The 14298-nt window shown below is 37.5% G+C and overlaps 1 protein-coding gene across 1 annotated transcript in view; it reads right to left on the minus strand.

Moving 5' to 3' along the window:
* Positions 1–14298, minus strand: part of LAMA2 (laminin subunit alpha 2) — a 468253-nt gene that overhangs the window by 38229 nt on the left and 415726 nt on the right. The window contains exons 52-56 of the mRNA XM_088023741.1: positions 13806–13944; positions 11733–11744; positions 8845–8965; positions 5730–5906; positions 2157–2305 (exon numbers count right to left, since the gene is read on the minus strand). Of these exons, the coding sequence (XP_087879867.1) occupies positions 2157–2305; positions 5730–5906; positions 8845–8965; positions 11733–11744; positions 13806–13944 (598 nt within the window). The remainder of the gene's footprint in view (positions 1–2156; positions 2306–5729; positions 5907–8844; positions 8966–11732; positions 11745–13805; positions 13945–14298) is intronic.

Here is a 14298-nt window from a genome sequence, read left to right on the forward strand (position 1 = left end):
TCAATAATTTTGTAAGGTGGTATTAAAATCACCATCTTATCCAGGGCTTTAGGAAAAGAAGCGATAACTGACACTTATGATCTGAATAGTGTTGGGAGAAAGCAAATATTTCCAAATTAACAAGAGTATCATAATCAACATGAAATAATACAATCTTTGAGGTCACACAAAAGGGTAAGAAAAAAGTTGGTGAGCACAGTTGGAGGTGTTAAAAGTGTCTAGCATTTGACACAGAGTGTGCCATAGAATAGGTACAAAGCATTAAAAAATGTTTCTAGGTAAAGTTTTTAGGGTCATTAGCGATCTCTGGTTAATCAGGTAATTGAAGCACTTGCTTAAAGGATAGGTGTGATTGTGTTTGACCTTAGAGTGCTGAAAGAGACATGATGGTAGCAAATGTGTTCTTGCTTTGCCACAGAGTTCAGTGACTACCCACTAATATGTCCAATACATTATCCTTTAATTAACAGCGAATGGCAAAACTGTTTGTTTATATGGCCAATTAACTGAATGACCAGTTTTCAGTGATGTACTATACACTGAACTTAATCAAATAAAGTCTGGATTAATGGCCAACAGCTGTGAAGTTGGCATAATAAAATGCCCTTCCTGAAGAGACACCTGTTAAAAGGACACCTTAGCGCAACATCATAATGCACTGGGGAACGTCAGAATCTTTTCTCTACAAAATAACATATTCCGGATGTTTTTTTTTTATCAACTGTATTTCTCAAATCTGCACTTGTTTATTGAAATTCCCTAAATTTTAAAGACGTTAAAAAGTCCTTCCGACAATGAAAAGGATTAATGTTTGACAAAGAACATGAAATCTAGTCCGGGAGATATGTAAAACAATATTTTAGAGCTGTCTGTAAGATTCAAATGAGAAAATTCAGTTTGCAATCCTCCTCAGAGACCATGACCACAATATCTGGCTATTAGGATAGAAAAAGTTCTTAGTTTGTCCAAATATCGATCCCTCATTTGTCTTAATCATGGTTTCTAAACATCTCACTTAGTAGATATTCTGCAAGAATGCTTAGTATCAATTCAGCCCACAACCTAATGCTCTATATAATAATAATAATAATAAAAAGCCAAGGAAAGCTTTATCATTACTTGGAAGATAAAACATTCTTGTTACTTATCTAAACTGTTTTACACACAAGGGGATAATTAGAAAATATAGGTCTGTATAGAATAGCATCTGCTCACTTGAACTATTGCTACACATTCCTACTATTGTTTTTTTTAAAAAATAACCTCTGTGTCTTGAGGTTTCCTCACATTTGATTTCCAGGTCTTTTCTATGTCTTAACTCTAATTAAGTGACTTGCTGGCTTGGAGGTCTGAAGTCTCGGGGCTTCTGGTTTCCTTTTCTCTAACTGTCCTTCTAAACGAATGACCTGAGTTGTCATATAACATTTTGATGAAAATACAGACGACTTTCCCAGTAAAGGAAATACCAAGTGCCCCAGCATTCTGAAGAAATGAGAGATTGGTTTATAATGTGGTCACTGCCAGTTTCGTGACTCAGGGCTGGGAAGCAAGTGCTCTTTCGGACCCTCAGAGAGGCAACCTCAATGCACTGATGGGTGGACAGCAGCTTTTCCAGTCTTTCCCTTGGGCTCTGTTCCCTCCTGAAGCCACTCTGCAGGGACCCCCGCACCCCTTGGGCAGCGAAGGGGTGCAGGGATGAGGCAGGCACTTAGCAGCTCTCAGGAGGTCCTGCCATGGCAGCCGCACTCCGGGTCTGTGACAGGTTTCTCAGCTTTGGGACCTGAATGAAAGACCCGCCACCAAAGGCTGTGGGGTCCAGCTGAGTTCTGTGTGCTTCTCTCTGCACCTACCTTACTGAGAGGAGGATACTGGAAAGGTGCGGGGGGAGGGAGGGATTTTTCTTATCTATAGCTTCAGAAGAGGCATTCGGTTTTTCCAAAGCGAGAGTGGTGAACTGCACAGAGTAAAAACGTGAAGAGAATTCCCAGGAGCCAAGGGACATGAGGTTCCCGGAAACATGAAATGTCAAGAAGATGAACTTAAGCTACTTGACAGTTTTGCAATGCATTGTATGACCACACATACAAAGGTCCAGAGGGTCATGTGAGCAGGGGAGTTGACATTAGTTACGACAAATTGTCTAGAGCTATTGTTACCCTTTAGTTCTCTCGACATGAACGGAATGTTCTCTCCCGTCGTGAAACAGACTCGGCTCTGGTTTGATGACGATTTTCCTCATTGTTCTTGTGCCCATGGAGAGATGCACTTCCAGACGTCCCTTGTTCAGGAATATCGCATAATAGGCCTGCAAGAGCAAGTGGTCATGGAAGATTAAAGAGGGGTCTCAACTATGACAGTCTTAGAGGTTCCCGGACAGAACTGCAGATTCCTTGGCTCGGAGATCTTACCTGAGCCCGTAAAGACTCAGTATTTTCTTAGAGTGTTTAAAGCAGCTGAGAATAGCTTTTTAATCATTGACCATTGTTACTTGTTAGATGATGTGGAAAGTGGATGTAGTAATACAGCAGTCTCTGCAAAGCAAATCTGCCATGCTGAAGGGAACAGCTGTGCTTGCACTGGGGTCTCTAACTTGCAAAACCCATCAGGAAACAAAGGGTTCCTTCCTTATATTCACAAGTGGACAGCTAGCTTCTGGACATCAGATCTGACTCCCAATCTCATGGCATTTTGAGTGATTAGCTTTCAATATGTTCTCTGAGCTGGTCGAATAGATTGCTATCACCAACATGTAACCTGTCTCCCACATTTAGAAAGAAGGAAGACAATTTTTCATCCACAAACATGACTGCTTTCTTCTTGCTACTGTTACTATAGCAACCAGTATGGTTTTGAGATCAGATTATGAACTCCAGGGAGCCTGAGTGCAGTGCTAGTCCCCAAAGCTGAAGCCACGCGTGCTCCCTTTCTTGTGGAACGTGAGGGCGCCTGCTACACGATGATCACTCGGTCCTCCACGAGTCACCGGAGGTGGTGGAGACGGTTTCAGTCAAACATCAAAATGTCTCCAGTGATCTACTGAATTGTCTAGGCAGCTGTGTGTCCAACACAGAAGGTCCAGAGGACCTGGACTAGTGCTCACCATTCACTAAAGGGGCAACTGCAAACTACTCACTCAATTAAAATTTTCTCAGCTGGATTGATTGTTCGAGGTAACAAACAAACTCCTTTAGCAGAACAGAATCACAAATAACCCAATGGCATCAAAACGTTAGCTTTGGAAAAGAAAATATGTCAACATAACCAGCACTGATTCTATAACCGACTGGAACCATTTAACATTGTTTCCTCTTTCAAATAGCACTTACTATGAGATTTTTAAAAAATGAATATTTATTATCAATAAAATGTTGAAACATTAACATATTATTTCCAATTTACTTTGCATTATAGTACTTAATATTTTCTTTTTAATTGTTTTAATGGGCACAGTTTCTATTTTAAGAACAATCCTGAAAGCTGGTGATTTAAGTCCATTTACTTAGTCTTGATGAGGAGAAATTTGGAGCCAGTAGGTGGTGCTTAATTATCTGACAGTGACCTAGGAAACACATATTCGTTAGTGAAAATCTACTTCAGAATGTTTGATCTGGCCCTTTTATTATACCTAGCTCATCATTTGTAATGGTGAGAAAATAATTTTTCAGGATTAAAAGAGAAGGAATTTAAGAGGAAATTTAAATATTATATGTATTCAGTGCTTATGTGCAGTAAGAAATGAGAGAAAATAACACTTTTTCCTCCCTCTCTTCTTTAAAGAATATTTTTGTTATGACTATTTGATACATTCCTCAAAATATGAGACATGAAGCCATGTTCCCAATTATACAATTAAATGAATACCAGTAAAACTACACCCCATTTAAGAAACAATCCGTTGCATCTCCTGTGAGTTTCCTCCCAACACTATCCCCCAGATTCACCATCTCAGAGGTAACCACTAACATGGATTTTATGTTTATCATTCCCTTGCTTTTTAAAAATTATTTCTGGAAACTCACATATATACCTGTAAACAATATGTTGCTTAGTGTTACTTTTTTAAAAAGATTTTATTTTCAAGTAATCTCTACACCCAATGTGGGGCTCAAACTTACAACCCTGAGGTTAAGAGTTGCATGTTCTACCAACTGAGCCAGCCAGTAGCTCCTATGTTTAGTGTTACTTGTATTAGAAATCTGTAAAAATGATATCATACAGTATGTCATATTTTTTTTCATTTCTCTTCAGTTTCTAATATCCATCCATATTCTTATGTTGGATTGTTTGCTTGTTTGTTTTAAATCAGGAATGAGTATTAAATTTTGCCAAGTGGTTTCTCAGCATCTACTGAGATGTTTATATAGTTTTTAGATTTTCTGATATTGAAATACTCTTGTATTCCTGAGATAACCCAAGTTACTCATGGTTACACATCTTTGAATTTATTTTGTTTAGTCTTTAATTTTGGGGGGCAAAGAATAAGATTTATTATATAATACTTTGGATAACATGGCTTTGAACTGTGTGGATTCACTTATATGTGGATTTTTTTTTTTAGATACATACGGTATGGTACTGTAAATGTATGTCTCTTTCTTATGATGTTGTTAATAACATTTTCTTTTCCCAAGCTTACTTTTAGAATACAGTGTACAATACAGTATATAATACATATAACATACAAATATGTATTAATCTAGTGATTATATTATGAGCAAGTCTTCCAGTCAATACTAGGCTATTTGTGGTTAAGTCACTAGGGAGTCAAGAGCTATATGTGGATTTTTGACTGAGGGGGGCGTTGGGGTCCCTAACTCCCATATTGTTGAAGGGTCAACCATATTACTGACTACTCAATTTTAAAGGATAAATGTGATTTTAAAAACACATAAAATCACAAACAACACAACCTGGTTTATAAGGATGCATGCGTATTTAAGGACATATTTGTAAAGCATTGCATTCTTTGGTAATGGCAGACTAGATAATTCCTATGAACTCTTTCACTGAGAAAAACAAGATTAAATGGAAAAATGCATGTATTTAAAAACATAAGATCAAAACTGCTGGAGGAATATCAAGGCAGTAAAGGGTTATGATGCCTAAGACATCATTTTTAACAGAATCAAATGGCTATGGGGTATGAAAATTGAAGTTCACACCTTACTCTGTGGGCTTTCTCTTCATGTCATGAGGGAACCTGAGCATAGGCTACTGTCTTTGTTTGTGTGGGTTGGGCTCTATTTGCCTTCTTCTATCCCAGGTCCATTCTCTCCCTTTTCTGTGTCCAGAGAGGCTGGAGTGGGTCAGACCTCAATAGACTGCATCATGTTGGCTAGCAAAACTGGGAAACTGATCCTAGAAGAAATTTAAATTTGAATTTAAGGGACCCTAGCAAGATATCTATAGATGCGGTAAGTAATTGGACTTCAAGACAAGAGAAGATTATTATAATTTGAATATATTTGAAGCTTTCTCTCTTTAAATATACATATGCTAAGCCCGTATGAAATACAGGTGCAAATACAAGTGTCCATGCACCTAGAGCTGACCAACAAGGAAAAGCCTCGAGGAGATAACTGTCCTAAAAAAGATGAGAGTGGAAATAAACGATGTAAGTCTAAAAATACAAAGGCAATTTATAAAACCTAAATGTCTCACCAGTCTCCTTATAAAATGTTTTATATAAGCACTAGGGAAAATGCACTGTCAACCAGGTATGAGGGTACCTGTCCAGTTTGCCTTCGTTTCCTCCGAGGTTGTGTTGGTGTCCCTCCACTTCCCAAGAGAATGATCCCAGACTCATTCTTGGTGCTGAAGGACAGGTTGATTTCTGTCCCTACATCAACTGGCACAGGGGGCAGCTCTATGAAACCAGGCTTGGGGAAGCTGACTGTGTAAACGTTCTGTGGGTTAAAGGGAAAAAGAGAAGAAAGCATCAGAAATGAAAATTTAAATTAATTTCTCTGTCTCACTCAGCCTCCTCCAGGCACTCAGTGTCACCATGAAATACATTGTTTTAGAAAATATGAAACTCACAGCTATATAGAGAGCTTGGGAGCAACTGAAGAAATACTATTTCTAGGTGTGACTGAACTTTCTGAGCAGCCTGGGTTAAAATAAAAATTCTGGCCTCTGCTTTTTTTAAGATTTATTTATTTTAGAGAGAGCGAGCGAGCAGGGGGAGGGGTAGAGGGAGAGGGAGAGAACCTTCCCCACTAAGCAGACTCCCCACTGAGCATAGAGCCCAAGGTAGGTCTTGATGCAGGGCTTGATGTGGGGCTTGATCCCAGGACCCTGAGATCATGACCTGAGCTGAAACCAAGAGTCAGACGCTCAACTTACTGAGCCACCCAGTGAGCACTTTTGATTTAAAATATAGACAACTATCACTGACAGATAACATTTTCTTTTGGTCTAAATCTATCTTGTTAAATCTCCCTGGAAAACACTCTCACAATCCCTTGAAAACCCTCAATCAACTAATTGTTTACAGAGAGAAAGCAAAAATCATCCCATGCCAAAGCTGTGTAGAAGCATGTAGCATTTCTCATTCATCCATTCGTTCATTCATCTGTTCATCATGCATGGATTTATTCATTTACTTTTCATAACCTTGCCCTCTTCCTCTCTCCTCCTAAACTAAATCTTGATAGGCACATTCTTTTGTAAATTCTTTTTTTCACTGCATCTGTGGGAGATATCTCTCTCAGAAAACACAGGTCTCATCATCACTTTTATTTTATTTATTTATTTTATTATGTTATGTTAATCACCATACATTACATCATTAGTTTTTGATGTAGTGTTCCATGAGTCATTGTTTGCGTATAACACCCAGTGCTCCATGCAGAACGTGCCCTCTTTAATACCCATCACCAGGCTAACCCATCCCCCCACCCCCTCCCCTCTAGAACCCTCAGTGTGTTTCTCGGAGTCCATAGTCTCACATGGTTCGTCTCCCCCTCCAATTCCCACCCCTTCATTCTTCCCCTTCTGCTATCTTCTTCTTTTTTTTTTTTTTTTTAACATATATTGCATTATTTGTTTCAGAGGTACAGATCTGTGATTCAACAGTCTTACACACTTCACAGCGCTCACCATAGCACATACCCTCCCCAATGTCTATCACCCAGCCACCCCACCCCTCCCACCCCCCACCACCCCAGCAACCCTCAGTTTGTTTCCTGAGATTAAGAATTCCTCATACCAGCTGAGCGAAATAAGTCAATCATCATCACTTTTAAAGGCAGGAAGACACACCATTGCATGAATGTGCTAGGATTTAGTTAAGCAAGCCCATGTAGTTGGGCATTTTGAGTGCTTAAAATGCTCATTTTAAAAGTCCTGGATTTTGCTGGAGTAAAAGCAAGGCATCCTCTAACACAGGATATTTTCCTGCACAGTCTTTCAGGCCCAGTTAAGTGACATAAGTGTTGTAAAATGTATCATCTATTTTCTTTTCCAATTTTCAAATCATAGACTTTTGGATAGTTCAGATAAAACTACTGTGCAGATTTTTCAATATTTATCCACATCATTTCTGCCTCATATTTCAGTTGTAAAATAACTCCTGGTGACTGAAAAGTGCCTTTACAGAATTATGATTTTCACACATACAGGCCATTCATTTCCTGGACAGTTTTCCATCCTCATATATTTATCTTTTGGATGTGGATGAGAGTTAAGCTTTGGAAGATTAAAACTCTCAATAAAACTTTCTTAAAGAAGCCAGGGTGGATACTTAGAGTTTCAATTCTGTAGCTCCCTATTCCTTATTCCCAAGCTTCTCATGGTGGATATCTATGGCTAATTCCAAATTGGAGCCTCTAACTATGAAGATCCTGAACGTTCTCTTTCAGTCTTTAAACCTCATGTTTCAGGGATGGATTCACTTTTTCTTTCTCCTGATTCTCCCTTCATTTCCCTGAATTCTATAGCCATGCCTTAAAATAATTCCGGTTGGAGAAAACAGCTAAAATGAATTGTGGTGTCATATAAGCATAATCAAAATTTTATAAGCATGATATATTTAACATTTTTTAAAAAACAAACTCATTACTTTCAGGATGCCCATAAACTTCTTACTAATATTTCCTGATGACTGTCGACTCTTGCTTATAGACATTTTAAGAGAGTAGAGCTGGACCTTTGTTTCTCATATGAGTCAGCCCCCAGTGAAGAGTCAGAGCAGAGGAGTTAAATGGAACAAGGGACGTGCTTTGGCAACAAAGAAAAGATACTGAAGATACCCGATAGCAAGGGACTTCACAGCCTTGTCAAAGATGGTTTTTGTAGATGGTTCCTTATCTGTGCCATTTTCAAAGAAAAGGAGGTTTGACTTTCAAACTATAGACAAGATGCTATGCACTAATGTTTATGGTGTAAATGGTTACTTGTTATTTGTGTAACATGGATGTGGAATGTGAAAAAAATGTGGAAAAAAATTAAGGTCGCTAAAAAGCTATATGTAAGCCATAAAGATAAAATAAATCTAAAATAGATGACAAAAATGAGGAAAAGGGAAAAGTAGTATTGGAAATGAAGAGAGAAACTGGAGAAGAGATTAATATTAAAAATACATGTTATGAAGTATTTATTATATAAGTGGGAAATTGCTTCATAATTTTGGGTCTTCATCAAACCATTTCCTACATTTATGTGATTATGGTAATTTATAGAAGTGCTTCAATCTTGCTTTGTTATTTGAGAATTGCTAAGACAAGGGTGGTCAGTAGGAATTTAAAATATATTAACAAGGGACTGCTCCCTGTAAGAGCACCCAAATTAAGTAAATGAAATCAGAGACAAAAGTATTTAGGAAGCCATTAAAAATAAACTAACCTCCAGTGAACATCCTTTGGTAACACCGACATAATCAGGGCTACTGAGTATATTATATGGAGTTCTTGAAATTTCAATATCCTTGAGGCAGCCAGAATATTTCTTCAAATTTACTTCTGGTCTGTTGAAAAGTTTCACAGAAAATAAAAGCAACAGCATGAGGGAAATGGCAGTACAGTGTTTGTGACTATGGGACGCAAGCCATACGGAGCAAACGGACACATGGGCTGGCACACATTTCTTGAACCGTGCGCACAAGTACACATGTACCTAGCAAACTGTGGTTCCATTATCTACTGGTTGAATTAAGTGCATTTTTTACTCCCATCCTGCAGAAAGAATCTTTATGAAGTTCTTCTTGCTCTTTTAAATAATCTCACCACAGCATTTAAATTCAAGGTACAGAAATTAATGGATTTCTTAAGTGCTTCATATGCGTAATGAAATGCATTTTTTTTGTACCAAAGCATAGACCGTTGGGTAGACAGTATAATAAAACTACATACCAAAAAAAGTTTAAAAAAAGAACTTGCTCAAAATTTAGGCGAAAAAATCTGGACTCATTTATTGTGAGAAGAAAATATTTTCGTCATTGAGACTTTTTTGGGGGGACAAGGGGCAGCTGAAGATTAAGATAATATTGTATTTCTCTTTAAAGCTTTTAACTAAAACAAAGCCTAAGAAACATTCTTTTGGATTACATGTTCTAAAAAAATACTTCAACACTGGATTTACAGAATGACCCCAAAATCCTTATTTTATATTGGAGCAATAACAAAACGAAGCAACCAAAGGCACAAAACATACATTTTTTTCCAATAAGGTTGAATGGCTTCTATACCCAAATAACATTTGAGCATTTACTTTTTATTCATTACTTCTTAGAAAAAGACAAGCATGCTAGCACACAGTAAGTGTTCAATAAACAGAAGCTAGTATAATGTCAGTGATGATACTTCTTTATTTAGTTGAGAGCAGTGCTATCCAATAGAACTTTCTGTGGAGATAGAAATATTCTGTTCCGCATTGTCCAAATTGGTAGTTACTAGTCACATGTGGCATTGGCACTTGAAACGAAGCTTATGCCAATGAGAAACTGCACACTGTTGTTTAATTTTATTTCATTGAAACTGAACACTGTGGCTGATGGCTACCATATTGAATAGTACAGGTCTATTTGGTTAAAAAATACCTTTTTTTGGTGTTAAGAAGCATCTGTAAAACCTGTCCAACCAACACCAAGATATTATTAGGATAATGATAATTCTCTCCTCATGGTCCCATGATGCCAGGATTCCCTTTTTTTGCCTCAATATAAAACACACGGCATGAGGAAAAACAGGTGGGAAAGGAATTCAGACCCTGGCATGTGTAGCTGGTGATTTATGTCATGCCAGGTATCTGTTCTTTTTTTTTCTTTCTCTGGAACTGCTTCATTTTCTTTGATCATTTCCCTTTATTCCCAAGGTCTTCTCCTTCTATTTAGTCAGTTGGTTATTATGAAGAACATGCCCAACTGGAGGGTGAGGATCTTGCTTATAATCTTATTTATAAAGTGAAGAGAATGGGTGAATTTCATTCCAAGTGTTCATTTTCCTTTAGAGGATGAGTAATTTATCCCCAATTTTTCAGAGGTCATATCAATAAAGTAAATCACTTCTAGAAGTTATGTACTTCACTGTTTCATGGACGTACAATGAACTATTTCAAAACACGATGATTTAGCAGGCTAGGTGCTAGGAAAAGCATGGGGGATAAGCAATCACATATGGTGATCAGACTCCTAATGGTAACCAAAGGCCTCTGTTTCCTCTGTTTGCCTCAAAGGCAGCATTACAAAGCTACACAGTGTCACTCCAGAGTTTTATACAGTTCCACTGAAAGCCAGGCTTTGCCTTTCAGCCATCTCAGCAAATAGCATGACTGGGCTCATCACTATACTGTGATAAAACAACTTGGATTATTTTTTGTATATACTTTCATTTCTGTATATTCAACTTTCCGGTATTAGAAGTCTGGCATTTGCTTTAAAAATTTCTTGGATAAGCTCAGCCATATTATCTCCTTTCCAGAAAGACGGCATAGTTAGGCTCTGAAATACCAAAGCACCAGGCTCTAGCCAGAGTGTGCCAGCCCTGCACATCTCTGCGGTTTGATCAGCCACTTACAGGGGCCTGTACCTCATAGCTTTCACGCTAATGCCTTTCCGCAAACAGGAATTAAAATGCTCCTGGGAAGCTAGGCGGGTTGTCCACAAACTTCTTCACCATCAAGGCAAACACTTGTTTTAAGTATAGTATTTCCAGAGGTTCCTTTTATCTGGCTTCATAGCTAATTCTAAATAAACAAATCGATAAATAAGCAGCTTTGCGAAGAGGTGCAAGGGCCCTGTAAACGTTTGCATATTTGCAGGCTTGCAAAAAGCAGCAAGGCATTGGTGAGCATTTGGGCGCACAGGCTGATTGTTCAGCAGACAGCATAGTGCTACAGCGATGGGGGTCCAGGGTTCAACCCATCAGACAACTTTGCTCTGTTCCGCTGAACTACACTGTGCCTGTAAACCTGACCAGCTGCCTTTGCACGTGTGCTGCCGCATATCTGTGCCAGGGGGCACTGTGCGTGGGCAGTTGAGAAAAGCAGAGCAAATCCGTCCTCGTGGCTGTGGCTGGTGAAACAAGTGAAATTGCAGCCCAGTTCACGGTGGGTGAGCAGCAGCATCTTTGTAAGTAAAGGACAGCATGAGAACTCTCAGGATGCAGTATGTGCTCATGAAATGTACTAGGAATAAAGCTGCATAGGTGTTGTTCTTTGTCTCCACCGCTTTATCTAAGAAGCCACATTTACCCAACCCATGCAATTGAAGCAGGCATGCATAATTTAAATTTTACCTTGCTTTCATACTAGGTCAAAGGGAAGAGAAAAGAAAAACAGAATTTACTTATAATTGCATTTTCATTTAGTAAAACAATAAACTTTAATCATAAGTCTTTTTAAAAAGTATCTCACAGGGATCTTAAAAGGAAGGGAATGTAACAAAACCAACAGAACAGAAAACAGACATATGCCCTTGACCACAGTGGAATGAGAATCCAAAGATGACCATTTTCCATACTATTCTTTTGGGAAATTTTTATTTTGAAGTAGAAATTTAAAATACTAATTTTAATGTATTTTATGAATGGGAAAATGCACAAATGTTGCTATGCTGTAGTATTCATGAGTAGCTGATAAATACTGCTTCTCAAGGAGCTTGAAGTTAATATAAGTAAAAATAATTTCTGTTTACCTCATCTTTTGAACTTTATCATATTACGATCCTGTCTGTGGGCAAAATAACAGCAAACTATGAATGTGTGGCTCCTTGCTTAATCACAGATATATGTCTAAAGATTGTACTGGAATAATGTGCCATGCCATAGAAATATTATAAAATGCTGTACTGTGCAAGTAAAAACATCTTAGTGATACAGACTCATTGGATATGTAGTCTGAAAGCTAATACATAAACCCATCTCCACGTAGTTCAACATATACACCTTTGTAGGTAATACCTAAAAATCACTTTATGGTAATTAAAACTAAGTCATCACTAGAATATATAAAGCAGTGCCTTGATAGCCTTATTTTCACTTAAAGGGAATTTACTGAATGATCTTGCAAAATAAATCTTAGACTTAAGCAACTGTTGGATCCCTAGTATTTCTATGGTGTCTGACACAGAGTAGATGTTCAACAAACACTTGTTGCCTGAATAAATAGATTTTTGAGTAATCACTACATCATTATTCAAATATATTTGGTCTGCAATGGTTTCTCTGACCAGACACTTGAAGTTTACAATCCTAACACAAGTACATTATAGTGTGGATGAATGCAGAACCAGTTTATCTGCCCCATGAAGCTTATTAACGTAAACCCTTGAAAGACTGGTAATTAGTTGCCTGGTCTATGAGTTTAGGTACAGGGAGAAGAGTAAAACTCAGTCTGTATGCTAGCTATCATAAAATGAGGTTGAAATTCCTCTGCTCATTTGGAAAATACGAGAACAACCGACTACCATACTTTTTAATTATTCTGAGATTCCCTCCTATCGTGGTGTGTCTTTTTAGAGTAGAAACGCCGAGATAGGACATTTATAACCACTAAAAACTAACTAAACAACAAAAAAAATTTAAAACATGGTAGTCTGTATTTGCAGCAAACTCTTATGGTTTAACCAAATCAATTCATTCCATTCTAGTTACATTCAATTACATTTATTGAGCATCAAGTGCTTTATAACTTCCATTTCTTATGAGATGTTTTACAACAAGCAGTAAATTAATTAAATACCATATGAAATATTTTCTTAGGTTTTTTTAGTTACTTGCATTTATTTTTTGAACTAAACTATGAGTTAATTATATCTCCCCATCTTGCTATCTATAGAACATATGTGAAATTAAAAAAGAAAAGTTGGCATGGGCTTGAGAATACCTAATATAGCTTTAGCATTAGGCATATGGGAAAGCTCCAACATATCATTAGCATGCTAATGCTTAGCAATAAAATAGGTTATACTCCCAGGATCCTGGAACACTGACTGATTTTTAGAACACTAAGCAGTGTCAGCTTCCCATTATCTCTAGCGACTGTGCAAGGGGAACGGCAATTACAAGATGCACATTGAACTCTAGTTTCCATCTTTAATTACTTTTATAATTCTTTCCATCAGGTGAATATGAGAGAAATCATGATTCCCATCCATCTCTTCAACAAAGATATCAAATTAATCCTTGGGTTTCTAAATCCTGGTGTTGTTCTAACATGCCACATGATTTTTTTTTTTTTTTTTTAGTTAAGCCTTTCTGCAACTAAAGGTTATGTGACATTCCTGTTGTAATTAAACTTCAGAACTCTACAGAGCAGAGTGGCCATTTAATTAAAACTTAATCCTTAGCTCTAAACAGACACTAAATTACCTCAAGTTTCTCAGTGTTGGCAGACCACCAAAATATATTTTGTCATCTGCTTTTAAGTCAAGACCAAAGTTGTTTCCAGAAGATGAAGTTGCTATGCTCTCCTCCTGGTTAGTATCTATGTCTACAATTGATATGTTGGCTGTAAAGGAAAGAAAAGGCTTACTTCAGCAAGGCCAACCACATCTGTATGATCACTGTTACTTCAAGATAAACTTATTTTCATTCTCAAATTAACATTGACATTCTCAAGCATCTGTATAATAACTGCAGAAACAATGACATTGATAAAATAAATTATTAAACTATCCACAAAAAGGGCATAAAAATAACAGCCAGACAAAGGAAAGAAGAGAGGCATTTCCCTGTTTAAACTGTTTTTTTCAGGAAGCAGATGGGAACCCCTTAACTCATTGATTTTTCTCCCCTTTATTTTTGAGAGTCAGGCTAGGCTCTTTCTGAACTATGTGCTCTCTCACCACAATATTTATTTAGG

The sequence above is a fragment of the Eumetopias jubatus genome, unplaced genomic scaffold (genome assembly GCF_037043125.1).
Source record: "Eumetopias jubatus isolate StellerSeaLion01/CBP00866 unplaced genomic scaffold, mEumJub1_p1.0 scaffold_6, whole genome shotgun sequence".
NCBI classification, from domain to species: domain Eukaryota; kingdom Metazoa; phylum Chordata; class Mammalia; order Carnivora; family Otariidae; genus Eumetopias; species Eumetopias jubatus.